The 27579-nt window shown below is 39.5% G+C and overlaps 1 protein-coding gene across 2 annotated transcripts; it reads right to left on the bottom strand.

Moving 5' to 3' along the window:
- Positions 1–350: 350 nt before the first annotated feature.
- LOC145991034 (facilitated trehalose transporter Tret1-like) lies at positions 351–27579 on the bottom strand. 2 transcript variants are annotated; one of them, XM_083126719.1, is made up of 3 exons: positions 27380–27579; positions 5643–5759; positions 351–2013 (listed from the first exon to the last, which is right to left on the bottom strand). In XM_083126719.1, exons 1-3 carry the CDS (start codon positions 27486–27488, stop codon positions 662–664), a joined length of 1578 nt encoding a protein of 525 aa, XP_082982845.1. In that variant the 5' UTR covers positions 27489–27579; the 3' UTR covers positions 351–661. The 2 variants fall into 2 exon arrangements, with proteins under 2 accessions (XP_082982845.1, XP_082982846.1); XM_083126720.1 differs by lacking the exons at positions 5643–5759; positions 27380–27579 and adding an exon at positions 3284–3349.

Genomic DNA, 27579 nt, shown 5'->3' with positions numbered 1-27579 from the left:
AGCACATTATAAGTGGTTGACTTTCAGTCCCACCACCAAAATCCCTGGGTTCAAGTTCCAGTCTGCACATGGTTGTTATTTGTGAGTGTCTATTCATCAATTTCATCCAATTTATTATTCATCTCATTGTCACGACAGGAAAGTCGTGCTAAATAACAAAAATACATGTACATGTACAGACACCTTATACACCTTAATTTATACAAAGTCAAGGAAAAATGTAAGAGACTTATTGTTACATGAGCTTTATTCTGAAGCTATTGTTTGTACATAGTGCAAACATGCTCTCAGCAAGCACAGCTTTACTTGTTAGTACATCTTAAAGTATAAAAGATTACAAAATGACTAGAAATGCAGACATGAGAGCATCTGTAGGCTACCACAAATTATTTAATTTAGGTTTTTTCATCCTGCTTTGTGAGAAAGATCTCGTTGCTTATCTGACGAAAAGTATTTCATGTTCACTTCATTTGATTACAATTCTGCTGTGTAATCATACCATAGCTGAAACTTTTGAAAATCCACTGATAAAAAAATCAGAATATTATTACTTTTTGATGAATGCCCATTTGTCAGCTTTAAAGCATTGCAAGAAATGTGCCAATGACAAATGCTTCGTCAGATAAGTGATGCTACAAGAGAAGATACAGCAGAATAGAGATCACACCTTAAGTCTTTCATGAGCATCATTTGTTGGTTTGTTGCTTTTCCTTTGCAGCCGTTTTTGTATTTCGTCCAGCGATTTGCCTTTGGTTTCAGGAACAGTTGTTGCAACAAACACTATACCGAGGAGGCAAATGCAACAGAAGGTCCAAAACGTAAAGGATTGCCCAATTGCTTCTTCGAGAGTTGGGAAAAGTTTAGAAACTGCAAAAATCAGCACCCAAGTCCAAGCAACAGCTATAGAACTGGCCGGACCTTTAATGTTTTGTGGGAAGACTTCGGCCATTATGACCCATGGTATTGGCCCGAATCCAATCGAGTAAGCAATGATGAAAGCTGCGAGTGCCACAACCGGAAGCCAACTGAACATACTGACGTCCGTGCCGTTGTCTTTGAAGTGGAAGTATATCCCCATAGTGCAGAGGCAGACTGCCATGGCGGCATCTGAAATGATGAGCAGAACTCTCCTGCCTGCACGATCGACAAGATATGCCGAAGCAAATGTCGCTAAGAACTGAACGATACCCACAATCACTGTTGCAAGGAACGGCGACATTTTACCACCAGCTTCCGTGAATATCTGAACGGTATAGAAGATGATAGCACTGGCTCCGCTGAACTGCTGGAAGAACATCACGCCAAGCGTAATCACAAGGGCTTTGAGAGCCGTTCTTGATGTGATCATATCTTTGAAAGATCCCTGATTGTTTGCAACTTCGTAAATCATCCCTTGAATTTGTCCCAACTCGCGGCTGACATCGTAGTTGGTCCCTCGAAGCCACTGTAAAGCTTCCACAGCCTTCTCCTTCTTGTTCTTTGCCAACAGAAAGTGTGGAGATTCCGGCATCCATATAAACGTAATCAGGTACATAACTGGAACAATGGCACATATCAACCCAAGCCAGAAATAAGAGACCAGAGACCCTACCACATATGCAAACAGAATCCCGATAGTCATCATAAGCACCATACACGAGCCTAAAGCCCCTCTTACACTATCTTCAGCAATCTCTGCAGTGTAAATTTGCACTGCCGGAGTCATCGCAGCTGCCGAGAAACCAGCTATGACTCTTGCAGCATATATCATGCCGATGGAGTTGGCACATGCAGCCAGAACCCAGCTCCCAAGCAGTGGTACTGTAATTATGATCATAGTAAACTTTCTTCCAAACTTCTCTGCAAGGAATCCTGAAGGAATTGCACCAATGAGTGCTCCCAGAGGAAACAGGGAGCCTACCCAGGACATTTCTTCAGTGGACACTGGAATTGTACTGTTTGGTGAGCTCAGTAGAGACAATGCAGGTGAAGTCCAGCCCATCCAGGCTCCTCCAGATAGCATTCCAAGAGTTGCTGGAATATAAATAGAACTCCATATTAATTTTTTGTTGTAGTAAGTTCTTGCTACATAAGAGCATAATCAATGGGGGTGCAGTTGTAATTCTTAATATGTAAATGTGGCATAAGAAAAAACAAGAGTTTATAACATGTTATAAACATTTAATTATGCTTTAGTTCATTTATTAGTTAAGCACAGGGCCCAAGTCTCACTTATGTTGAACATATAATATGAATACATAAAGATATAAGGTTGAATGAGAATACAGTAATTACATGTAGAATTTCAGCAAAAAATGCTGAATGAGACTCTATCCCGGATGTCTGACAAACTGTGCCATTTCTCTACCAACCAAGCTACCGAGCCAGCCTGATTTTGCGCTGCTGCTGTTTTACCTGTGGAATCGTCTGTCAATGTTACCACCACGGGATCTGTTGCCTTTGAAACACTGTAGACATCAACATTGCCTGGTTCCTCCCAGCATATAGATGTAAATTACACACAGGAGATGTACTATGTAGAATTTCAGGGAAAAATGTGGTAGCACTGGCAGAGATGATTCCACACGGGTAAAATAGTGGCAGCAAGAAAACAAGCTAGGTTGGCTCTGTAGCTCAGTCCATTGAGCAATGACACTGCATGCCAGAGACCTGGGTTCGAGTCCTTGTTGAGTCTGCATTTTTTGCTAAACTTCTACATAATACATCTTCTGTGTGTAGCATATCTTAATAGTAATTACAGTATGGAATTAATATAATTCATACATAGTTTGCATACTCATCAAAACTGCTCTCACAAAAACACTATGCCACTAGTATTCCTAATCATTTATTTCCTGTGGTATAAGTATTGTAAAATTAACTCCATACAAAGTGATTCTCTTCAAACCTATGGTTTGTAAAGTCGAATTTTTTCCACGAATGGGAAATATAGTTTCTTGAAAGAAATTAAAAATTGTACTTTATCCACAGAAAATAACGTAAGTTGAATTGTATGATGTGCAAGTATGCTGCATAAATAATTGATTTCTAACTTGTTTAATTATACGTTCTCAGTCTTAGGCTGCTATGTTAAAAGTAAAGTTGCTTACAATATTGAGTAAAAAGGGTGATAAAATTATATTCCATAGACTAGTGGTTTCCAAACTTTTTAGTTTCATGGCACCCTTAGTGTTTGAAGATTTTACTGCAGCACCCAAGTCAGAATGTAGGCCTAACTAACATTTGCAACTCTCCTTTGCCCCCCCCCCCCCCCCCCGGAAAAAATTATCTTGCTTGTTCCTACCTGGAAGAAATCCTGCGGACGTCCATGACCCTGGTAACTGCAATGTTGCAGGTCAATGAATCTGAAGTCTGGAGCTACAGTCTGTATAATCCTCTGTGAGGTTTTGTGTTGTTACACCAGGATTTTGGTTTGAGGAATATGTTATCCTGGTGTTTCTAGCTGCATAGAAGACTGACGCTTGAGACTAAGAAATTCAGTTAATTCCAACCCTTGAATTCATGTGATAAATATTGTTTGTCGACCAAGGGTTGCTGGAAAAGTTTCTGCAAACTACCACCAACAGTAGCGCTAGTGTTCTGCTATTATAAAAATCGGAAGAATAGACCTTTTTTATGTTTAAATTATCTTTGATTGTTTGTTTAAGCCTATTCATTTATTTTTCACAGCAGTTTGAAGTAATAGTTTCGTGTGAGAAATGGAAATTTCTCGTGAACACTTTCGGCAATCATTTTTTATGATTTCAAATGTAGTTTAACACCAAAACAATGCATCGAGCTACTTCATTTGGCTTTTGGAAATGAAGCACCATCGAATAGGACTGTGTACAATTGGTTTTCCGAATTCCAGTGTGGTCGCACATTTCTCAGTGATGAATTTCGTGAAGGTCGTCCATCCACGTCTGTTGTTGCCAGTAATGTTGATGCTGTGTGTGAAATGATTGAGAGAGATCAGCATATGACATACCGTGAGATTCAGGCATCCTTGAACATTGACATGAAAGCAATACATACGATTTTGCATTGTCATCTGAAGGCACAGAAACTTTCAAGCCGTTGGATCCCACACAACTTGACCGAAGCTCAAAAACAGGCTCGTGTAAATTGGTGTAAAGAAATGCTCAAAAAATTCAACCGAGGCAAGTTAAGTTTGTTGTACTACATTGTTACAGGGGACGAAACTTGGATCTATTCATATGAACCCGAAACTAAACAGCAATCCACTGTTTGGGTGTTTTAAAGTGAGCCGAAACCAACAAAAGTTGTTTGTTCGAGGATTGCTTCCAAGCAAATGATTGCTTGTTTCTTTGGTTATACCAGACATGTGGCAACAATAGCTTTAGAAGATCGAAGGACTGTAAATGCTGAGTGGTATACAACAATTTGTTTGCCAGAGGTCATCAATGAATTGCGTAAAACAAACCCCAATCATCGCATTATTCTTCACCACAACAATGCCAGTTCCCACTCAGCACACCAAACTGTTGTTTTTTGTCCAGTATTAATGTTGAATTAATGACTCATTGTCCGTAATCACCTGACTTATCACCTAATGACTTCTTTTTGTTCCCACACATGAAAAATAAGATGCGTGGTGAGCGACTTGTGTCGCCTGAAGCAGCTGTTGACGCATTCCAAACAGCGGTTTCTGAGATATCCGCTCCAGAGTGGAAAAAATGCTTTCAAAATTTTGAGCGTATGCAAAAGTGTATTGACCTTAAGGGTGAATACTTTCAAAAACAATAAAGCCATTCCCAGAATTTCACATGTCTTTTTTTAATATTGATTGCAGAAACTTTTCCAGCAGCCCTCGTAGAGGGCAGCACATAATGTATCTACTATTTTCAGTTAATTACCCTGTCTAAATGTAGATGTACATGAAGAGAAATATCCCATTTTTAGACAGTCAGTCTGCCATGTAATGTTAGCCAATTCAGACATGAATCATGGCAGTGGATGGAGTCACGTGAACAGGTTCCAGGAACAGGAGATGCAGCAGACCCTGTGACGATGGTCCAATGAGGATCACCATCAACCCATGCCAGTGCAGCATGGAATGATGAGGTTCAGATAATGGCAGTGAGCAGAATCAGATGTGTCTGGGTTGGAGGAGCATCAGTGTACCAGGGAATATGCTAATAGTCTCTCCTGAATGGAACCTGTTCAGAGGAACGCTTCCACTGCCACGATTCACCTCTGAACCGGCCAAAGTTCCAAGGCAGACTAATTTCAAACCTTGCAGTTGCCTAAGCATGAGAGAGATCTCCACATGCATGCTGTGTTTGAGCATGTTTACAAACTGAAATTGGTAGATACAATACGTACCTTCTTGTTTATTTATACCCATGGCCACACACTCGCATATAAAGAGAGAGAAAGAAATTGATTTTTCAAGGGCTTGTGGTGTTCATATGAGGTGTCAAAGAAGGAATGCTTATGTAGATAGATTGCTAACTTGATTTCAAAGTTTCAAAATATCTATTGCTTTCCAAGTTTAACACAGAAGGGTTCTTAGTATTTAAGAGAGAACCTGATTACACACAACTTGTTGGTCCAATTACATTTGCTTTCCCCTTGTTTTGAAGGAGTTCCTGTGCTTATCTAAAATAAGAATGTAATTCTTAAATTGTTTACTATCTTACCAAAAAGTGCTGCCAGGTACTGAGGGAATCTCTTTGCTTCCTGGGAGGAGCTGGCTTTGTACCCAGTGAGCCTTGTGCACACAGTGTTGCAATCCATGTCATTTTTCGTCACCATTGCTGAAAAAGGAAACAATTTGTAAATGTTATTTTTTATTATTATTATTATGTATGAACATAAAATGTACCAGCTACGGAAAATATGAAAAGGTAGCATGGGTAAAAATAATGTAATATTCCTGAAATACAGGGTGAGGCAAAAAGATGTTAACAATAAACGGGTGTTGAATCACTTTCAATTACAAGCAGGGATTTGGTTACAGGGTTTCAATTTGGCACCCATCCCTATCAATGCACTCATTGAGTCTGTTCATTGTTGTTTGTAAGGCCCACTGGGCCATTTGGGCAGGAATTCCAGCGATGACGTGAGTGATGCGGTGTTTCAGGTCGTCTAGGTTGTGAGGTTTGCTGGCGTAGACCCGATCCTTGACCATGCCCCACAGCCAAAAATCACATGGCGTCAGGTCGGCTGAACGTGCTGGCCATGGGAGAGGACCACCTCTACCAATCCAGCGTTTACCGAACGTGTCGTTCAGGTAATCCCGAACCAGAAGACTGTAATGGGCAGGGGCGCCGTCTTGCTGAAAGTACCCTCGCTGGAGAATGGCAAGTGGTACTTCCATGAACGTGCTAAGCATGGCAAGGTAATTCTCTCCCCTGACGGTCTGTTCTTCAAAAAAGAACGGTCCAATCACTTCAAATTTGCTCACGGCACACCAAACGTTCACCTTAGGGAAATCCCACATGTGCTCTCGAACTTCCTTCGGGTGCTCAGTCGCCTATATGATACATTTGTGCTTGTTCACACGACCGCTGATGTGGAATGTTGCTTCGTCAGAAAACATGAACAGAATGTCAGGCTCAATGTTCACCATTTCGAATATTTAGTCTCCCATACAGTGATAACATCTTTTTGCCTCACCCTGTATAATTATTAAAAAAAATTGTAAGGGGATAGTTATTCTATTTTGTTATTAAATTTTACACACCTCACGCAAATAAATTTTTAAAAGGGTTTGTAGTTTGAAAGTTAAGGGGAAGGTTTAGGTTGTGAAAACTCTCACAATCTCATTTTTAAAAATTTTGAAAAATCTCTGAATGATTTATTCTTTGAATGTAAGGTAGAATGTGAAAACATAGAATTCTGATCTTGATTTCTGCATTTCTGCTCCATTTTTAATTTTTTTTTACTTTCATTATTATGCTGATAATGAACTGAACTTTACACGATATATCGATTATTAAAAAAAAACAATCTTCTCGTTTTTTTTTTAAATTTGAAATGATTAATGCCAATTTTCAGGATGAAAGGGGTGGGGAATGGCGACTGGCCGGTGAGGACCAGCAATGGCCATTTGACTTCGGCCTCAGAAATAACACGAATATACACGAAATAACATCTGACAATAGTAAAGCAGAGAAAAGGAACAGACTGCACCCTACGCCACAGAGACCAAGCGAGATGCCAAATAAAGGAACGCAACCATCCCTCGAGGCCAAAAATCACCTCTGGCATGGCTCATACCAACAAATGGTCCTTTCTGAAGGACAAAGACAGTTTCACCAAGTCCGAACTTCTTCTTTCCTCTACTTCTCAAAGAAAGAGCATCCCCTGCTGGGGGTGGGGGTGTACCGTAGTACGTACAATCCATTGGAAGCGAGATGCAGATCAGATTCTGTTATCGTGTACTGAGAGCTGTTCATTTGATTTGCTTGCGAGGCCCAGCCTCCGAACTCCATCTCGGCCTCATATGACCTCCTCAGCCTCCACATTTCATCTCGGCTTCACACGGCCTCAGCCTCCGAATTTCATATCGGCCTCAGTCTCCGAACTCCAACTCGGCCTCAGCCTCGCAAGGCTCCTGGAGGCCGAGGCTGAGGCTCGGCTTCCGGAGGCTGGACATCTTTGGTTAGGACCTCGCTTTCCTGCAATGTCCATAACAAAAAGAACAACTCGTGTACTCCATAGAAACCGTCATGGATGTCCGCAGGATTTTTTCCAGGGGGGGCTAAACAAGGCGCACATTCCCCAAAAACAGTGTTGTTCCTTGAAAAAAAAACATTGCTTAAATTTTAATTTATCGTGTTCATGCAATAATTAATACATATTATTGTGGCTAAAATGAAACTATATGTGTGAAATACATAATTTTTGGTTGACTCTCAATTTCCAGGGGGGGCACCCCCCTTGCCCCCCTTTCCGGACGCCCATGGAAACCGTGTACAATTCCCATAGCAGAGAATGTTCAAATTAATTTTATTGCCTTATGTGGATCTACAGGACTATACGTCCCTGCTTGATTTCAGATCTACGCCCCACCCCCGCATTCACCAGGACCAGGAGTGACAAACAACAGTTTCGGTCAAGCTATGAACTTGTTAGTGGCTTGGAATAGTGTGAATGTAGAAATATGGTGGCAAATCAGCGCCAGATGACGAGAAGGGGAGGGTGAATGCCACCGTTAGAAAACTTTATCGTAAACGTTCATTATTGTCGGTACAATAGGTGTGACTGTTCTTTCTCCACCGCAAGATAATTATTTCCACTTCATTCACGTTTTGCTGGCGACGTTACCGTGCCATGTCTTAAGGTACAATCTTAAACGGATATTAAAATCGTTATATAATTAATCGAAAGGAATATTAATGAGTCAACTACATTTATCAGTGGGACTTCAAGACCCATTTTCCACCCACTGGCGGCGGTCGCTATGGTATCATTGCGACAACTCGCCGCTCATTGTGTTTATGTATGAAAAATGGTTTACTTTTATTTAAATGGTGTACAATTTATCCAACCAACATTAGGTACTGATAAAACACTTCCCACAAACGTTTTTTTTAAATCATTTATCTCTGGACGCAACTCTTCTAGGTGTTTTTAGCCGTAAAATTGGAAAGTTGATTGTAATTAGATACTTGACTTCCTTATGAACATAAGAAACTTGAAAATTTCACACTATGAAATTTGCCCATGTGCAACATCAAGGTCAGATTAGATGTGGTCCTTATGCAACAGTTTTGTTTCTGGTTACAATAATTTTCCACCATCGTAGATCTTATCTTTTCCAGGTCCGGATTTATGTACCCAGGTGTGTAGAGGCCCGGAACGAACAGCATCCTGGGTCCCCTTCGACTGGTATACATACATACATATACGCATATATACAGGGTGTCTCAAAAGTAATGAAAGTACACGATAATAGAAGCAAAGAAGTCTCAGTAAACATGGGTCTGCAAACGAGCAGTTTTCGAGATAATTGCCGTCACTGACTTCTTTGTTTGTAAACGTCGTCCTAGTTGGTAAAATGCTAATAATGTGTGCGAATGCGTGGGTACAAACCGTACCGTACCACCTCTCGGAAATGTTCTGTTTGATTGCAACGCCACCTCATGGAAATGCTCTGTTTTGTAAACAAAGAGCAAACCTCGGACCGCGCAAGGAGTAAAGCACTCGGTGTTTACAAAATGCAATCAATGACGGCTTGTAACCACACATTAGCACACATTAAATACATTTATTAGATGGGTTGTATGGTTTGCAATTCGTGCTTCTGTACATTCGCCTCACTTGGTACTGCCGCAATTGGCTTTTTATGCAGCATTTTTGTCGGTCGAACTGCGCCTGAAGCAAATTGCTTTACATCTTCTTTATTCAAGACTAAACATACAGTTTACAGTGTGATCCGGACCATGTGCCCACATGAGGAATCGGAACCAGGCTCTCGTGATGAGGGAGAATTCACACCGAAGAGACACGCGACACGAGTTTCACACCGAAGGGACAAGATGCACGCGGCAAGCGACACTTGTTTCTTTGCTCAGTTTGCATGATGGTACCGATATAATTGCATTAATCAGTTTATTAGTCACCCGAAAAAAAAAACATAACAAGAGCATTGTTACATCTAAACCGCATTGTACAGTAAAATTTGTGCAATTTAAACAGAAATAATATGCACTCACCTCAAACTGTGGTGATACCAGTGGTATCGGTATCGGAAAGTATCGGTTGGAATTCATTTACCGATACCAGCCGATACTTTTCTGGTATTTTGGTCTTTCACAGGGTCCGCAAAAATGCCGGGCGACTTTTCGCAGAGTCTAATTATTCTAGAAATTATACAAAATTCAAACTTTCTATTTATTTTGCGTCAATTTTGCACGAAAAACTGGATTTATAATTATGTAACACCAATTTTAATATTCTGATGTAATTCTGGAATATTCTAAAGCAAATTTCATGGTAAAGTGATGCATATACTTGGAAAATAATATTTATGCAATTACATTGATGAATTTTGAGCAACTTTTATTTTTTGCAATTTTTAAAGTATCGGTGGGAATCGGTAAGAGTATCGGCATCGGTATCGGCCCAGCCCTACTTATTTAAATCGTGGGTGAATGATGATTAGATGAAATTGATGAAGGAACATGTAATATCTATGCCCGAGTCAGGGTTCAAACCAGAGACAGTCGGAGACGATATCATGAGTCCATAATTCAACGCTCTCGGCCACCTTATTATTAATTTAATTAATTCGGCATCAGCATTATGCTCAACTGTGCTTTCTGCTTATTAAGAGTTTCTACTCCAAGCCTAGATGACATGATGAGATTGAAGAAGGGACACTCACAAAGAACACTCATGCCCAGGCCGTGATTCGAACCCGAGGCCTCCAAGCCTAGGGAGAAACAATAGTTAATGTGTGACTGTAGTTAGATTGGTTTACGTGATTTCTAGCAAAATTTGTATCGGAAGCATTGGTTGACCTACACAAAATTCTAACGTAAAATGGACACGTTTTAAAGTGCAATAATTATTACTTTTTCTTTTAATTTATGTTGCTATCAGCACACGTGTACAAAATTTCAAGATTCCGAGAAGGCATAACATGAAAAAGAGAGAAAAAAACGAGGAAGTTGTTTATCAAAGCTTTCCACAACCTTAAAGGTCAACCAACTGAAGTTGCAACCAATATAAGGTTCGCTTCCCCCCCCCCCCCCCGGCCATCGCTCGTGGAGTGCGCCCGTGACCTTTAAACTGCAAAGCTAACCATGAAGTCTGCCGTTTCATAGCTTTATGACGTCATTTTAACTGTTATACTGCCGACAGCTGTTTACGTCACAGTTGCGTATACGAGACAGTGATTAATGTGGGAATATCGTGGTTACCCATTCTGCCGCTCACATAGAATGGCGCTGTGTGTGTAAGAAGAAGTTCAATTACTTCTTTCTATAAATGTTTACATGGGAGCGGCAATCATGGCTGGCTTGTGCCAATGCGACTTTCTTCTTGATTCTTACCAACATTGTTCACAATAGACACATGAGATTAACAGTTCCCAATGAAAGCTTCGCCTCCCGATGGCGTAGTGGTAACGTCGTCGCCTTGTGTCCCGGGTTTGATACCCAGTGGAGGCGCAGTGGTTCGGATCCTACTTTGAACTGTTTTGTGCATAAAGTGAAATTACAAGAACAACAAATCGATGCCAATAAAAGTTTCAATTTGATGATGACACTGATTACTCCCTCTGTCCCATACTTATAGTCCGGTATGCCAAAATGGTAGTACAGGAATGACAGACGAAGAGGCAGATGGAAAGCACAATTTGTACTGATCCTTGAGTATGACTCATTCCCGTGTTTCATGTTCTTCTTCTGTATACACCAGTGTCACAGTTTGAATATCTGGCAATTATTATGAGACAACAAACAAAGGTGTACCGGACAATAATTATGGGACAGAGGGAGTATTTAGTAATGTAGAAGTTACTATTAATTGCATCTACTCCCAAGTAGAACACAATTCGTTGTTCTCACTCCCGTGATTTACCATTGCAGAATGTACGTACTTCCTTTAGAGAACATTATTAATTTTCAAAAATTCTGTGGAACATTTTTCAATGTGTTGATTTTTGTGTAAGAGGTTAGCTTGAAAAGATTCATAAAACTTCCAACGAATGAAGCGAACATCCGCCCATATATTATTGTACCCGAAAATCAACTATTTACCTTCTCGCAGAGCCTCGTGCTGCAAGGTAGCAGCTGGTTATCGGGGACTTATCCAAGATTTTCCATTTGGGGGAAGGGGGAGTTGTAAAGGTAAATTAAAGCCAAAATGACCATAGTGGGAATTTGTGAAAAATTTCAGGGGGTGTGTTGAAGAAAATTTGGAAGGTGTTGCGGGTGTCGACTTAACGACTATGGAAATAGAAATGCGGACTGGTCTCAGGAATTCTTTGTGTCCTTAGCACCAAATCCGTATCACGACCACCACGAGAAAAGCACCAATGTAAGTATCTTCCTACACGGTCCGTTTTTTTACATTTTTTTTTAAATCTATACATCTAGGCACTTGTTCCTCTATTACATAATTCCATTTTAGAACGCAATAAATCTGGCTAAAAGCGCTTGCGCCAATCACAACAGACCTTGAAAAAAATATTGACCTTGAAAGCAAATTCAGCGTCCTTATCATCGTTGCTCGCTTTTTACATCTCCCAAGTCCTCTTTCCAGATATTTTTTGTCATTTTTTTCTTCTTGCCCAGTGCTGAATATTTGCACATGGTTATATAAGCGTGAGCATTACTTTTGTTGAAACGTTTTGATCTTGTCGGACCAGTCTGTCGTGCATTTTTCTCTGACTAACGTAAGAAAAAAAGAAGGAATTACATCATCTTCGACGACCCCCTTTCTCCCCCACAACCACGCCCCGCCCTGGAGTGAATGGGAAAGTGAGTGTCCTTGGTCATCCCGGAATTTCAATGTCAGGAAATGTCCAGGAACAAGGTTATTGCTGCATTTAAGGAAACTGATTCTGCGTGCTTTCCATGCGTATTCGCTCGATTTATTTAATTCGTCTCATGGTGTAAGGTGGAGAACTTTCGTTATCGTTATTTCATTAATCGAAATACAATCTATGTTGAGTATTTAGTAATCTAAGATAAGAGTAGCCTAAGTTACTAAAAAGAAGTTAGTACCCCCTTACAAGTTACTTTGATTTTCTTCCAGGAGTAACACATTAGGCCCTTACTTTGCCACTTAATTTAGACAGATGAACAATTTCAACTGAACTACATACAGGGTGCCTGAGTACAACAGCCGCAAATTTTCACAGCGCGTAGAGGACATCAGGATGAACAACTTTTCTTAGTAACGCTTAGCTCGTTGATGCCCCGTTTCGATGCTACGAGCCATAGAAAAATAGCAACATTTTATTCCTCCAGTATGTATGCATCAGTGCAGTACACATTCACGGTTACTGTTGACAGTTATATTTTCCCGTCCCGAATGCCTGGATGTTTTTATTTCCCGTTCCGCCCCCAACACCCTTAGTTGAAACACACATGGTAGTGTGTAGGGAACGGATTTTAAGGTGCAGCACCTTTCCAAAGATATAGCTTTTTTCATTCCGATCGTTTGAGATATGTATATTAGGACATGAAATTAAGTAAAATGAAAACACTTTGTTGCACCTTCTTGCACTTTTTCGTGAGATTAGCACATTTTCCCCTTTTTACCCCTTCTTTGATGCTTCAGGACCTTTTTCCTTCCTTTTCTTTCATGTTTTGTTAAAAAATTGGACAGAAAAATAAATGATTTTCACTCTTCTTGAGCAGATACATAAAATCCTAGTCTCATTTTGTAGAGCAGAACGAGAGCTATAGAATGGTATCATTTCAGCCCCAACAGTTCCCAAGATAATGTAGCAAAACCCGCGAGAGAAAACACAAACTTCAACAAAACCTATTCGGCATAACCACAGTTCTCTATGCGGTCCGCGCGCATTATATACACAGTTCTCTATGCGGTCCGCGCGCATTATATACAGAAGGCGCAGAAAAAGAGAGCATTGAATAAAGGCATTTTATCAGCACCTTTTTGAAAACATTTTTAGAATCTTTTTTTCCCCCTTTCCTGACAATTTTGCACCTTAAAATCCTTTCCCTAATTATAAGTGTGGACATTTTGTACTCATGTAACAATTATTTTTTTAACTGAAAATATATCACTTTCAAATAATTTTACAAAATTTCCTAGTAATAAATTATATTTAGCGTAACTGTCATTATATCACATGCTTTGCCTTGAAGTCCTACATTCTTGGACAGCGTCTCTACTTTTTAATTGTAGTGATCTGGCAGCCCTAGGCAGGCAGAAACAGAGGTGGTCACCCTCCGGAGGGCGACCCTCATGAGGGCAGACCTCACCATCACCCTCTGAAGACTTGCGAGGGTGAGGGTGAGATCAATCCGTGAGGGCGAAAGGCTAGTTGTGAGGGTGAGGGCGAGATCGTGATATGAACCTCACGGCTCATATCCATGTGCCGTTAATTATTCTTGGTTATTTTATATTGGTTCTTATTACTTGATTGTTAATATTCCGTATTTGTAATCATTTATATTTCATAATTTTTGATAAATAGAAAGATTATTACTAGACTTATATAATCCACTAATATTTCCTTTATTGTAACAAAAGTGTAAACGGAGCCTAATGTAATAATCTATATGTTAATTTTCTGACCGAATCTTTAATATTGGATATGTAAATCTGTGTTCTTTCACGGTAGAAAATGTTTATGATTTAGATTGACATAGATTTCGTTTAGCAACAATGGGAAGATCGAATATGTTCTTTTAAGTTTAATGTATTCAATAAGGTTCAAGTTGCAACGAGGAATGATTCGAGTTTAATCTTTACTATCAGAGATGAATCGTTCCCCTTATACAATTTTATTTGGTTTTGCTGCAACGTGGAAATTAGTTAAACTTTGATATTGAGATTGTGAATATAGACATTGATGAGTCTTTAGTTTTTGGAAATGTGGCAAGTCGCGCTGTGCAAATTACGTAATGCTTAACAAGTAAGCATCGATTGGAAAAGTATATAAGTAAATGCGGAGCTTAGTTTGCACGCATTCCATCAGCGTCGGCTCTACGATATGAACATCTAATGACACTTGGGAATAAAGATACCTGTATTTCGCCAAGCACAATTTATACTTCGAAATTTATAATGTTATGGGACGACAGGTTAGGATCGGCCGAAATCCTTTGAGGTTAATGACGCCTGCCTATTGGACATGTATTTGTCACTGTTGACCCATATATTCTCATTCTTACGGATAAATGATAGAATTTCAGATCTTCGAACTTTATTTTGGCCTTCTTCAAAATGTATTCAACGTAGACTTATTTGGGCAAGGAAGCAAAACTAACATGTAATGCAATAAGTCTCGTTTTTCAATGGACATATCATTGGCGTGTATCTTGATGCAAGCTCTGCCTATTAACGTTTCTCGATCCCAAGTACTCAGTGGAGCCCGTAGATTCTATTCTGCTTAAATCCTGCCCGTATTAACATCGATACTCGTGACACATTTTGGTCGCAATACTGTAGGAAGGGGCACGTACGAAAGTTTTTGTCTGCTACTGAATGGTAGGCCGTAAGCTTCGTCTACGGTTGCAAAAACGACAGGGTTCTCTTCCCTGGTACGGCTTCCTCCTAGCGACGCACATACACACGTAACTATTCCCTGCACATATACATATTTGGATGTTTCCCGTGGAGACATGCAGCAAATTAGAATTCTGGATTCATCGAATCGAATACTAACGAACAGGGGATTCTGTATTTCTTTTAAATTTAAGGATATTCATGGACTGTAAATTGTAACTTGAGTGTAATGTAAGCTTTCGTATGTATTGGAAATAAACCATCTCCTGGATAAAAATGAATGAAAAGAAAGGTCAAAGTAACCTCCCAGAAGATGCAGTTGCCAATCTTAAAATTTGAGAAGAGTCGTTCATTTATTTTATGATTCACCAACAACACCCTTAAGTTCTCAATGCTTTATTCACCAAGCCTGTACCTCAGAGGGGTCAGAGTATCCCATTTAGCCGTCTGAGTTTTAGCCGAGGTGAAATTAGAACATAAGGTATTTGGAAGATTGAAGCAGGCTAGGATTACCATAATTTGCAGCTCTCTGTGTGTGTCAGCGGCGTATACTCTGGGTCATCTAGGTAATCGCAGATGACCCGGCTGTATTTCTTTTTTTTAAATATATATATATATACACATTTTTTGGCAATATTCTTCCAAACCAATTTCGATGCATGCATTTCTTTGCTTCCAGCGCGCGAATGCTTCCAACAGTTTGCCGCTGAATGTCCGGGAACCTTTCTCCAGCAGGTGGAATGACGTCAGGGAATCTCACCCTGACGTCATTCCTCCCGCTTCCCTTACAACCCTTGGCGAGGAGGAAGGAGAGAGAAAAGAGGGGGGAGGAAACACTGCTTCTCAGGCGCGGTGATTCCGTGGCCAGGGTATTCTCCTTCTTGTGAGAGTCCACTGGTCGCACTCTCAACCTTCAGAGCCTTTTCAGTTCCCTCCGCTGAACTAGGGAAAACATACCCGGTAGAATGCGAAGAACAGGAAAATTGAATAACATGGGCAAACCAATTTTACGCTAATTTTCACTTTACATTTGCTTCTGTCTTGCTGATTTCTGTTACTTGAACATAAATTTATCAAAATGAAAAAGCTTAAATATTGAATATGAAGCAAACTAAATTAAAATTCAAAGCTTAAGCAATTAAAGCACCTATATGCTGACTCCCCCATTCTTGTATTTACAAAAATAGTGATTGTTTCTCCTCTCTAATCTTCAAAATCAGCGAGAATACTTATTTCACGGAACTAAATATTTTTTAAATGCAAAGATATCAAAAATAAATTATATATATATATATATATATTAGTTAATTTAAGTTATATTCCGCCTCTTTAGATTAATAGTGATAAAGATGAACGAATTAAACATAGAACGAAAAAAACACATCAGGCACGTAGCCAGGTGGAGGACTCGGGGGGCTGAAACCCCCCATCCCGAAATCCTACAAATATCTAATTTAAAAAGTGTATAGTGGTAATTAATTTTACTCCAGTAGCAGGATTAAACACCTTGCATAATACGTTGTAATAATCTGAGATTCATCTTCAGGACTTCTACCTCCACTGTTTAGTGTTGCCCACGAGACGAGACTTTGGCCTGTCTCGTCTCGTGGAGTCTCGTGGAAATGCTGTCTCGTCTCGAAAATATTCGTTTGTCTTATGGCACATGGCCAATCTCGTCTCGTCTCGAATTTTTAAAAGCCTGTCCCGTCTCGTCCCGTGGGCAACACTACCACTGTTTCAACTTTATGTGGCGGCTGCTAATAAGGGATGATCCCCATCCCGAAATAAAATTCTGGCTCTGGCCTGCAATGATTCGAAGTTTTAAAACCTGTAATTTCGAGCTCGGAAAGGATTTTTTTTTTATCATTCATAGGGAATTTCATTCTGAGCCAGGAACACAACAACAGAAGTTTGGCCCGTGAAACTGAATGCGTGTAGTCGTTTGCTTCGTGCTGTGCTTCGTGTTTATTATTTATTTAGGTGTTAATGTTTGTCGTGATAGTGCTGTGTTAAAGGGTAATGGATGTGATACAAGATTTGCTGGTGAAACCTTTTGGAACAAGATCTTTTCAGGAGAAGTTGCAAATTGTTAATACAGGTAGGCCAGTGTCATTACTTGAACTTATTTCTACACACAAAGACAAAAATCGGGAATATGCGAGGCATTTTCGCAAGCAAATTATGACAAAACACCATGGTTGACAGGAAGTATAAGTGTTAATAAGCCTGTTTGTTGGCCGTGCTTACTTTTCGGGGCTGAAAAGAATGTATATGGACGCGTGGCGGATACTGTAATCCAATCTTTGCAACGCTTGTGCCAAACATGAAAAATCAAAAAATCACATAACTTCCTTTGTTAAGCTGCAATCTTTCGCACAGACACGTATTGACGTGCAACTGGACAAACAGCGTGCTTTGGATGTGGTACAGCACAAGTAATCGGGTCCTGGATAGTGTTGCCCACGGGACGAGACGGGACAGGCTTTTAAAAATTCGAGACGAGACGAGATTGACCATGTGCCATAAGACAAACGAATATTTTCGAGACGAGACAGCATTTCCACGAGACTCCACGAGACGAGACAGGCCAAAGTCTCGTCTCGTGGGCAACACTAGTCCTGGAGTAAGTTGAATTTTGCACTTAAATTAATATTGCGGGTTTTTATTTCACTAGTGCACGTCTTTCATTTTATATTCCACAGGTTGTTTTTTTATAGTTTTATAATACTGTTTTGCTTTATTATTTGAAATTCTACACGTATATTAAACTGCAATAATGAGAATTAATTGATTATGGTCGTAGCAATAAGACAAACATTCCGACACAATATTCCTAAATCCAATATGGATCCTGACATAAATTTCACGGAAACTTTTGGAGTTTGAGGATCAAGGGGCGGAGATTACCCACTCGTTAGAACCAGCATACGCCACTGGTGTGTGTGTTACTGAAAGGCTATCTATAGTGGAGAGAAATAACACACAGTTATAGTTATATGAACATACATATATATATTACGCAGATGAATTGCGTCTTACATAAAGCTAAGGTCAACCCTCATGCGTGAATAAGCGCGCGTAACGGCCATAGTAAGTCTCGCAGGTAGGTAAGACGAGCAGAGCCGCGCTCGCTTTGAAAGAGGTTGAGTTGACAGTAGCATCGAGACGTTCGTCGCGTCCAGTAAAGCAGCTGCCGTGCGACCGATCAGTGGTTGTGCGTTTTTCTTCGCCTGTGCCTGATTTGTCTACAGTATATTTGGGTATACAAACTTACGTCCGACCGGAAGTCACGTCGTCCTTGGCAATTGGCACTGCCATTGCGTTCGTGACAGTTTGCGATCCCGTCATTGCGATCCATCCTGTCGTTTGTGCGTCCGTGACAATCGAACCGTGAGGGTGAGGGAGGTTGAATGAAAATGACCACCTATCTGGGCAGAAACGGACTCGAACGATTGTAAGAACAAATACTACCAATATATGCACAAGCCTGTCTTATATGCGTTTACGTACTTTTGTTACTTAGTGTTGCTTTTCTGTTACTTTTGGATAATCGCGACGATGAGGATAAGTGGTGATTAGATGAAATTGATGAAGGGACACTCGAAAAGAACAACAATACCCAGCCCGGGAATCGTACCTGGAGACTTCGGTGGCGAGATCGATTGATTGATTTGTTGTTTTAAGTCCGCGTTATGCACAGGAAGGCTAATCGGGACTGGACCTACACTTTAAAGTGGGATCTGAACCACTGTGTCATGTGCCTCCACCGGATATCGAACCCGGGACCTCTTGATTACAAGGCGACGACGGGTGGCGAGATCGAAAGTCGACCACTAACCGCTCTCTGTTACCGAGCCGGCTATAAGGCAATTGATTGATTGATTTGTTTTATTTTATATTGGTTTTATACAACTTTTATTGATTTGTTCTATTTTATATTGCTTTTATACAACTTTTGGCTAATCGCGAAGATAACAATGAAAGGTAATGGACGAAATTAGCGAAAGGACTGACAAAAACATATGAATAGCACAACACCCAAACCCAGAGGATTATATTGCCTGTGGGTCCAGACGCCAAAGCGTGGTTAGTCCACAAGAATGCAGTTCATGGTGTACTACCTGGAAGAGAGGTTGACATTTGGGTGTCTTCAGAAAGTGTCATCCTTTACACTCCATAAGGCAATTCAAATTACAGGTAGGTGGAATTAATAATCTGTTAAAAGCATATGATTGTTTGGCAAGGGAAAGAAGTTGTATATATGCAAAAATTCGCACCGTGGCAATTACATAAAATATTTAAAATTAATATTAATACGCTTTATAAAAACGCGCGTAACCTGCGTGACGTCGTTGGATAGCAAATCTTGGACGAACTGACCTTTATAAAATCCACCTTGCACCTACACATCTCGAATTCTCCAACTGTTTCCAGGAAGAGGAAGAACATATTACATCTGATGGTCCTGTTAAACGAAACTCGTGGAGACCCTTTTAACAGTTATTGCCTGACTCGTACGTGGAACCTTGAAGAACACCAGAACGTCAATGACAAGAAAAAAAAACTAACCAAGGGGGGAAACCTTGATTTCTTAAAATTTCATTTCTCATCGCAGTTCACTTAAAAAGTTTCCTCAACTTCATAGCAAACAAGAGGGGAAAAGTGAGCGATTTGGAAAATCCAGAGTATCGCTTTACGCACAACAGGTGTTGGATGTTTAGAATGCGTGACTCATATTCTTTTAACATGTCTGTCGACGAGTGAAAGAAACCTTGGTTCGCCTGAGGGTACACTTAACTCCAGTCTAGGATCACCAAGGAAAAAATAAAATAAAAAAAGAAACAATGTGGCATCAAATTCCCAACAATAAACGCATCACTGAATATGGCATGCTTTATTATTTTAGATCGCTTTTCTGTCGCTTTTGGTTAATCGCGACGGTGAGATGGGTGAAAAGAGAATCACAAACACCCACTGGCGTACGCAGGATATTTTTCCGGAGGGGGCTGGCTGGAGTTGTAAAGATGGAAATCACATTGCTACGATCTGGGTGTGGGGCAATACAGAGTAAAATATTACCATTTTTAACCTTAGTTTCAAACGTTGTTGAAAGACAAGAATGATAATCTGAGGTCATTTTAAAGGAAGTTTACATTTACAGTTTTCGGTTTTCCCGAGTTCTTTCCTTCTATAATTTGAAAATTTTGAGTTTCTCAAAATTTCTGGAAGGGCTGCAGCCCAATCAACCCCTCTCCCTGCGTACGCCATGTAAACACACATGATCACAGAATACAAACCCCACTGATTATATTGGCTTTGGCTCATGTAGCCAGAGGTAACTGCTAAACTGCCGTTTCCGGGGTGTACTACGTTGAAGAGAGATTGCTATTAGAGCAGGTATCGGCAAATTGTCGTTGCTGGCAGCGATCTTGAGTGGAAACGTTTTCTTTCAATATATAAATTATCCCAATTGCTCAGTTGTTATCTATGTATCATGTTCTGGTTCATATCCGTGCAGTTACGCAATATACACAGCCCCATTGCGTTAATTTTTGTAAAGTTCCGAAAGTTTAAACTTCAAGGGGCGTAAGTACCCTTGAAAGACACGTCTCTCTGAGAACAGGCAAGTTGTTGAAGGTTGTAAAATGATAATTTATACGTACTCGCTAGTTTACGTACGCCTTTCTTTAAAAGGAAATGGTAATTTTTCTTCATGCTCAACATACCTCTTCACACACGTGTAACTGTATGTTCGTTACGCACACTCAGTTAGAACTGTGAAGTGTAAAGTACAGCCTCGATTCATTAAGTAACATATTATTTTTGTCAAGGACGATGAGTTCGTTGCTCAACCTTTTCAGACTGGCCTTAGAGCAAGGTGTTGCAGGTGGTCTTGTGTATGTCTCAAGTATTTCGTCCATCTTTGTCAAATACTGACATTTGTTTTGTTCTATTCTATTTCTGTTATTTTAAGTCGCCTTTCTGCCTCTTTAGCCTAATCGCTACAATGAGATGAATGATGATCAGATGAAACTGATGAAGGTACAGTCACACACAATAAAAATGGACACCTAAATTCTGAAACACTCGCTTCTCTGCAAGACGATGTGTGTGTTGCCTAATTCTACGGCAATAAAAGGATTTTAATAGCAAATTTTCAATGGCAACGTCCACTACCGCCGTAGAGTTAGGCAACACACATAGCGTCTTACAGAGAAGTGAGTATTTCAGGATCTAGGTGTCCCATTTTTATTGCCTGTGACCGTACATCTTCAAAGGAATATTCAGGCTCAGACGAGTACTCGAATCTTGAACCTTCGGTCACGATATCGTGAGTCTATCATTTTACGTGTTTGGTCACCACGCCTGCGAAATTTCTAATAAGAAATATATATATTTTATTGGGTCAGATCACACTGTGCAGGTTCAGTTCAATATAACCATCTATGTGAATAAAATGGACTTACAGAATAATCATTTTTATCATATCATAATATTGATAATAATAACACGATTAAAAACTATCTTTTCCTCGAAACTAATTTATAATGTGTCGCTGCTAACAGGTAAATAACTGAGCATCAACTCACCTGCAACAAGAAGCTATGTCATATCGACTACAGGACAGGGCAACGTTTCCAACTTCCCAAACTCTACACACAAACTAAACATAATATCACCTTTGCTCTTTTGACATTTACTTAGGCATTGTCACCTAGTCTGAACCAGTGGCTGAACAACTTCCAAGTCTAGACGTTCCCGCAGTCAAAGTTCACAGGTCATCTTCCACGTTTTGATTCGGGTTCGTACATACAGTGGAACATATTGTGCGAAGTTTTGTATCTAGCATGAAACTTTGCACCTCGTTAGTTAGGCGCAAATTTTTAAGGCATCCAATAAATAAATTACCTTCCGAGTCATCTAAAATAGTGATAGCTTCCATCATGATGTCTAAAATTAAATGATCGTCCCCTTGATAGCTACAACTTAAGCCATTGCCAACGAAATGTCTAAAAAAGAATAGGTAAACATCAATATCCCCACCCTTCTTTGAGTGTAGTTTCAAGGGTGTACTGCGTGACATACAGGTCACATCCTACACCCCAAATTCTTGGTTCAAGTTCCAGCAAAAGCATGCATATTTGATTGTTCGTATTTCTCTGTTCATCTTCATTGTCGCGACAACAAGTGATTTGACTTTGTAGTTTACTAATTTCTACCTTGTCTGTACCATTATGAGGAATAAATGCGAGAACAACCTTTCATCAATGGGGTTGACATTAAACCCTCTCCCAGTACCTCCGAAACCTATGCAACCCACCTAAAAGTTACATCGACGGCCAAATAATATGACCATTTTTGGTTAGAAGTAAACGTACCTTCACACCTGGACATGAGATGGCAACCTCCACATCGACTATCCACTGTTTTATAAATAACATTAATTTTCCTGTTACGTTATTTCTCGTCAACCAATGACTGTTCACTGTCCGTCATTGACTTACCTATTAGATACTTTCCTTCCGTTTTCCTTTCCTGTTTATGAGAGCTGTGATCAAAGCGATCTTAAAAAATTTCCTCTGTCCAGTGTAAGTTGTGCAACTGGGGGTTGATAAGACTTGAACACACGAAGTTTTTCCGGGAGACATTTAGCTAAGATAACGAATATAAATATATGTAACAAGACTGGATTTACCTTGACCCTAAACATCCCGGTTCAAGGGCACTGAAGTTGTGTGAGAGCGATTCGAAGTTAAAGGAAACAAGACTCAGGACTAAGCGACATGTCTGCTGTCCTCTTGAGACACCCTCCCCCCTCCTTTCCTGTACAATGCGCAACGCAAAGATAACTAAGAAATTTCGCATTCTGGTGCTCATCTCTTTCCACTTCCGTGTTCCAAAGACCAGAGGCTGGTGACGAAATATGTGTTTCGATAAATTACGAATAATTGAAACTACGCATATTCTCTTTTTTAAAAAATCTTTTATCCGTCATGTTGAAAATGCCTTGATTAATCCTCAAAAATGTCGACGCGTGCATTGAAACTCTCTTTGGGCATATATTCTAACCTGGATTGAATTACGGTTTGCAATTGATCATAATGGGGCCCGAAATTATAAATGTATGTCAGAGAGATACTCCGGATAGCAATTAATAGCAATAATAATAATAATAAAGGTAAATCAAACACCTGGCAATTGCACAGTGCCGTAGGGTACGTAGGGTATTAGAAATCGGCCATAGTGGAAGTGAAGTGATAAACACTACGTTCCAGTGTACCTCCAAGATTGTGCACCATGACCGATTTTTACAGGAACGTTGCCAGAAAAATTCCAATCTGAGATAACCCATCCCGAGAATCGAACCTGAGTTTTCCGTGTGGCAGTCAAACACCTTCCCGTCTACATACAACATTATTATTACAGTTGTTATGCAAAAAAAGGTTAATTAAAAAAACACTAATAAAAATTATTTTTTTAAATTTATGATTTCCAAAAGATTTGTATTCATCTCCATTTTTTTCCATTGTAACTACAGTACGCTGTTTTCCCCAAGTCTCTATGTTAACCGCGAAGATGAAGATTAATAGTGGCGTTATTCGATGGGGGAACAAACAAAAGAACTCGAACTCGGAGCACATGTTTTCGTGGTGTATTACGCGAGCAATGCCATATTTCTGATAACCTATGAAACAAACTTTAGTCGGTGCGAATATAATCAGTTTTGCATTGATCCCAATTACATTTTCGTCTCCACATCAATGTTGAAACCGTTTGATGCGCAGCTTATCATAGAACGAAATATTATCTAACATACAGGCATGATGCCAAACGAAACGAAAGTTATTTGTTCAGTACATAGTTTACCTTTTCACGAATACAGAATTCACACTTTTGTCCCTAAATTTCACCATTTAACAGCTTTGATTTGCCTCATTGAGTGACCCTAAATACAAAGAAGAGCAAATAAAAAAAAATACTTGCTAAATGCTGTCATCATAGCATCAAGGTAGTTTTGCTACTTGCACGACTTCGATTACTCGTACAGTGGGATGTATTCAGTATTGCTCGGCAAATTGTCCATGACTACTTTCATTACCTTTTTTTCTTGCATCCTCCGTGTTTTTAAGGATTGAATCTTTACGTATGGTGGTACAGAGGTTATCAACAGCTTGTTTCGTGTTTGTTGCAATTCTTGAAGCTCTCCTTGCATAAAACAAAGAGAATAAACTTGGTGGTGGACAATTTGTTTGGCAATACTTATGCATCCCACTGTACACAACTCGAAATGCATCAATGTTTGCGTCAATTGACACATTTTGGATTCTGTCTGATATGAGGGAGCAGCAAATTTAGCTTCACAATATAGTTTCCAAATCACATTTCTCTCTTTGCTAACTTTCTTTGTTCATACTTCTTGTATAAATAAATAAACTAGTGTTTCGACAAGTTCAAGCCGTAAATTCCACTCAGCATACTTAATCGGAAAATTCTGTGCTCAAGCTGACTATTAATATCCTATACACACCTACAAAGTTTCAGCAGGGGATGATAATATTAATATTTTCTTTGAAATTATTGGCTACCCAGCTTAAATTAAAACTTGCTAATTCTTCTAACAGTACCAATAAAAATAATAAGTAAAGTTTAAAAACACAAATAAACTTAATCTTTCTGCTTAGTTATTCATAAAGTTAGTTTCAGAAATCATATCATGCATGCACATTTAGGGGATGTGGTGGTAGGACCCCATACATTCTCGATCTCGGCCATTTTGGAGGTGGTGTGATCAGCACCACGCTCCGGCCGAACACAGGAAAACATATTTTGTCAGACTAACCGTTCTGCGCTGTGAATGAGTCTTCTAGCACTAAGTTCTCGTTACATTTTTATTTATCCATTACGTTCCTAATTTTTATGTCGATAAGAAATACATGTTATTCATTAAGAGCAATTATAGTCCGTTTTTGTCTTCCTCTACTATCAAAAGATTTATTTGCTCGTTTTATGTCCACTGTATGGTCAGACAGGCTGATTGGGAGGAGTATACGATTTGTAAAGTGTGTTCCGAACCCCTGTGCCTCAAAAGGGAATCAAACTCAGGACCCCTTGATTACAAACCGTCAGCGTTACTTCTAAGCCATGAGATAGGCCCTTTCCCTATATCATTATTTACTAAAATATGAAGGAAACCAAAGAACAAGAGACAAGTAGTGTCAAATATGATGACCGAATCCCTAATTATTGCTTTTACTGTCTTTGTTAGGCAAGTACAAACATGATACAATATTAATGATTGTGGTATATGCAAATGAAAGAAACTTCGGTTGAAATTAGGCTACATTATCTTAATTGTCGCTCGTCTGACCTTCAATTTACGGGGGGCGTGACTCTTTCCGGGCAAGTCTTCACGACACCCGTGTTAATAGCCGTACATGCATTTCTCTGCCGCAAGAAAATAATGGACATGTTAAACAAATCGTTCCATCTTTTTACTTACACATAATATAACAACAATGGTCAAAGGAGTGGTGATCAATTTGGGATCGAATTTTGACTCATGTCCTATCATGCTAAGCGTTACGAGTTCCCGATGACTGAATGCATTGTCATCTATCTATCGCAGAAGAAGTTATTTGTTCTTAACAAGATCTGAAACTAAACAAACAATCGGTCAAAGTGTATTCGAGACTTGATATGCAGCTTTACTTAGGGTCTTAAAAGCGAAAATTTGTCTCTAGCGTCTACCGAACAAGTATACAAGGCAACAGTATTAACAGCTAGAATAACCGTAAGCCTCAAACGTAGAGTTGAATTATTTATCTATAATTTATTTACGATGCTCTAACGTCTAGCCAAGATACGAATTCATCTGAAGAGATTGATTGAAAGCTCCCATAAGATAACCTTGTCAGAAACTCTCCCACCAAAGTTAACAGAAACTAGTATTTCTAGTAAAAGTTAATTCCGTACTACAATGTTTATTTCTGATAAATCCCAAGAATCCAGTTTTTTAATGTAATAAAAACAGCTGATATCTTTCCTATGGTGATGACGATATCTTAAAGTATCAGTTTTGTCGCAGTGCGGGATACCTTGGTGACGATATGTCATGATATTGATATTATCTTTTTTCTTCACTATAAAGTTGTTAAAGTAGAGGTAAGACACTAACGAACCATCAGCAGTAGTATGTACGCACTATGTAGTCACGGATCTTAGATTCAGATTACACGATTCATTTTTTTTCGTTCTGCATTAATATCATCAGTTCATCATTAGCTTCATCGTTTATTAACCGAGATAATTATGAAAAGGGATTCTATATATTCAAAAATCATAAATGGTGGGAACTGTCGTGTAATGTGTTGCTACGATTTATAGTGAGAAAACATCAGAGAGCGTGGTTGATCAGAACTTTGAGTGGCATGGAAAAATGAAAGAAGACAGTGAAAGAGAAAAATCAGCACTTTGCAATAAATATTTGTTGAAAAAGAAAGAACACTATGATCGTGAACACACGTATATGAGTCCAAATGTGTAGTTTCAATACGACTCACTATACCATGCTGAAACTGTTTCAAGTTATTTGCAAATAAAAATGCTAAAAATTTGCAATAAATAATTATCACACACGGAATTGGAAAATTAAGCGGGGGGATGGGGAGGTGCGCTGTCGATGTTGTGATATATTTCGGATTCAAGCGGATTTCAGAAAATCAAGTCGAACTCCGTGGCGGAGTTGTTAACTCAGCGCACTACGACATAAGGGGTTCACGGTTCGAGTCCAAACCTGGGAATGGGTGTTTTTTGTGAGTCCCTTTCGTCAATTTCATCATTACATTGGCGATTAGCCAAAAGTGGCAGAAAAGCGAAGTAAACTAAACCAAATAAATCAATCAATCAATTCAGAAAATCAACATTTCCCTAGATATTACTTTTTACTTTAATATTCTGTAAGAATTCCTTGGATTGCACATTTACTAATTTTATGTTCTATCTTCACCATTTTCAGTTCACTGAAAACGATATTTGCTGAATGATGAAGTGAATAAGAGATTAAATTCACACCTGGTTTTGAACCCTGCAGCGCCTTACGTTAAAGAGTACCCACATCTGTCATCTTTTCCCTTTACAAAAACAGGAAGTAACCTGAATGAGGTAATAAGGAATATAATAACACATCTTCCTTTTTTCTAAGTGTTCTTGTACTTACTTTTCACAATCGTTCCGTTCGTTGGCTGTTTCAATAGATTTGCAGAGCCGTTCTGAAGTCCATCCAGTGCGTTCAACTGCTTCTCATGTTTTGAAGATAAAAGATCCATTTGGTTCGAATACGTTTCGCATTGACCATGCGGTGCAAGGGAAGGACTGCTTACCTCGAACTCGAACGATAACCCAAGACCGGGAAAAAAA

This window comes from Lepisma saccharinum, chromosome 8, assembly GCF_977018435.1.
Source record: "Lepisma saccharinum chromosome 8, izLepSacc3.1, whole genome shotgun sequence".
Classification (NCBI taxonomy): Eukaryota; Metazoa; Arthropoda; class Insecta; order Zygentoma; family Lepismatidae; genus Lepisma; species Lepisma saccharinum.
The sequence above is the reverse complement of the archived record's forward strand: the minus strand, read 5'-3'. Positions and strand labels throughout refer to the sequence as shown.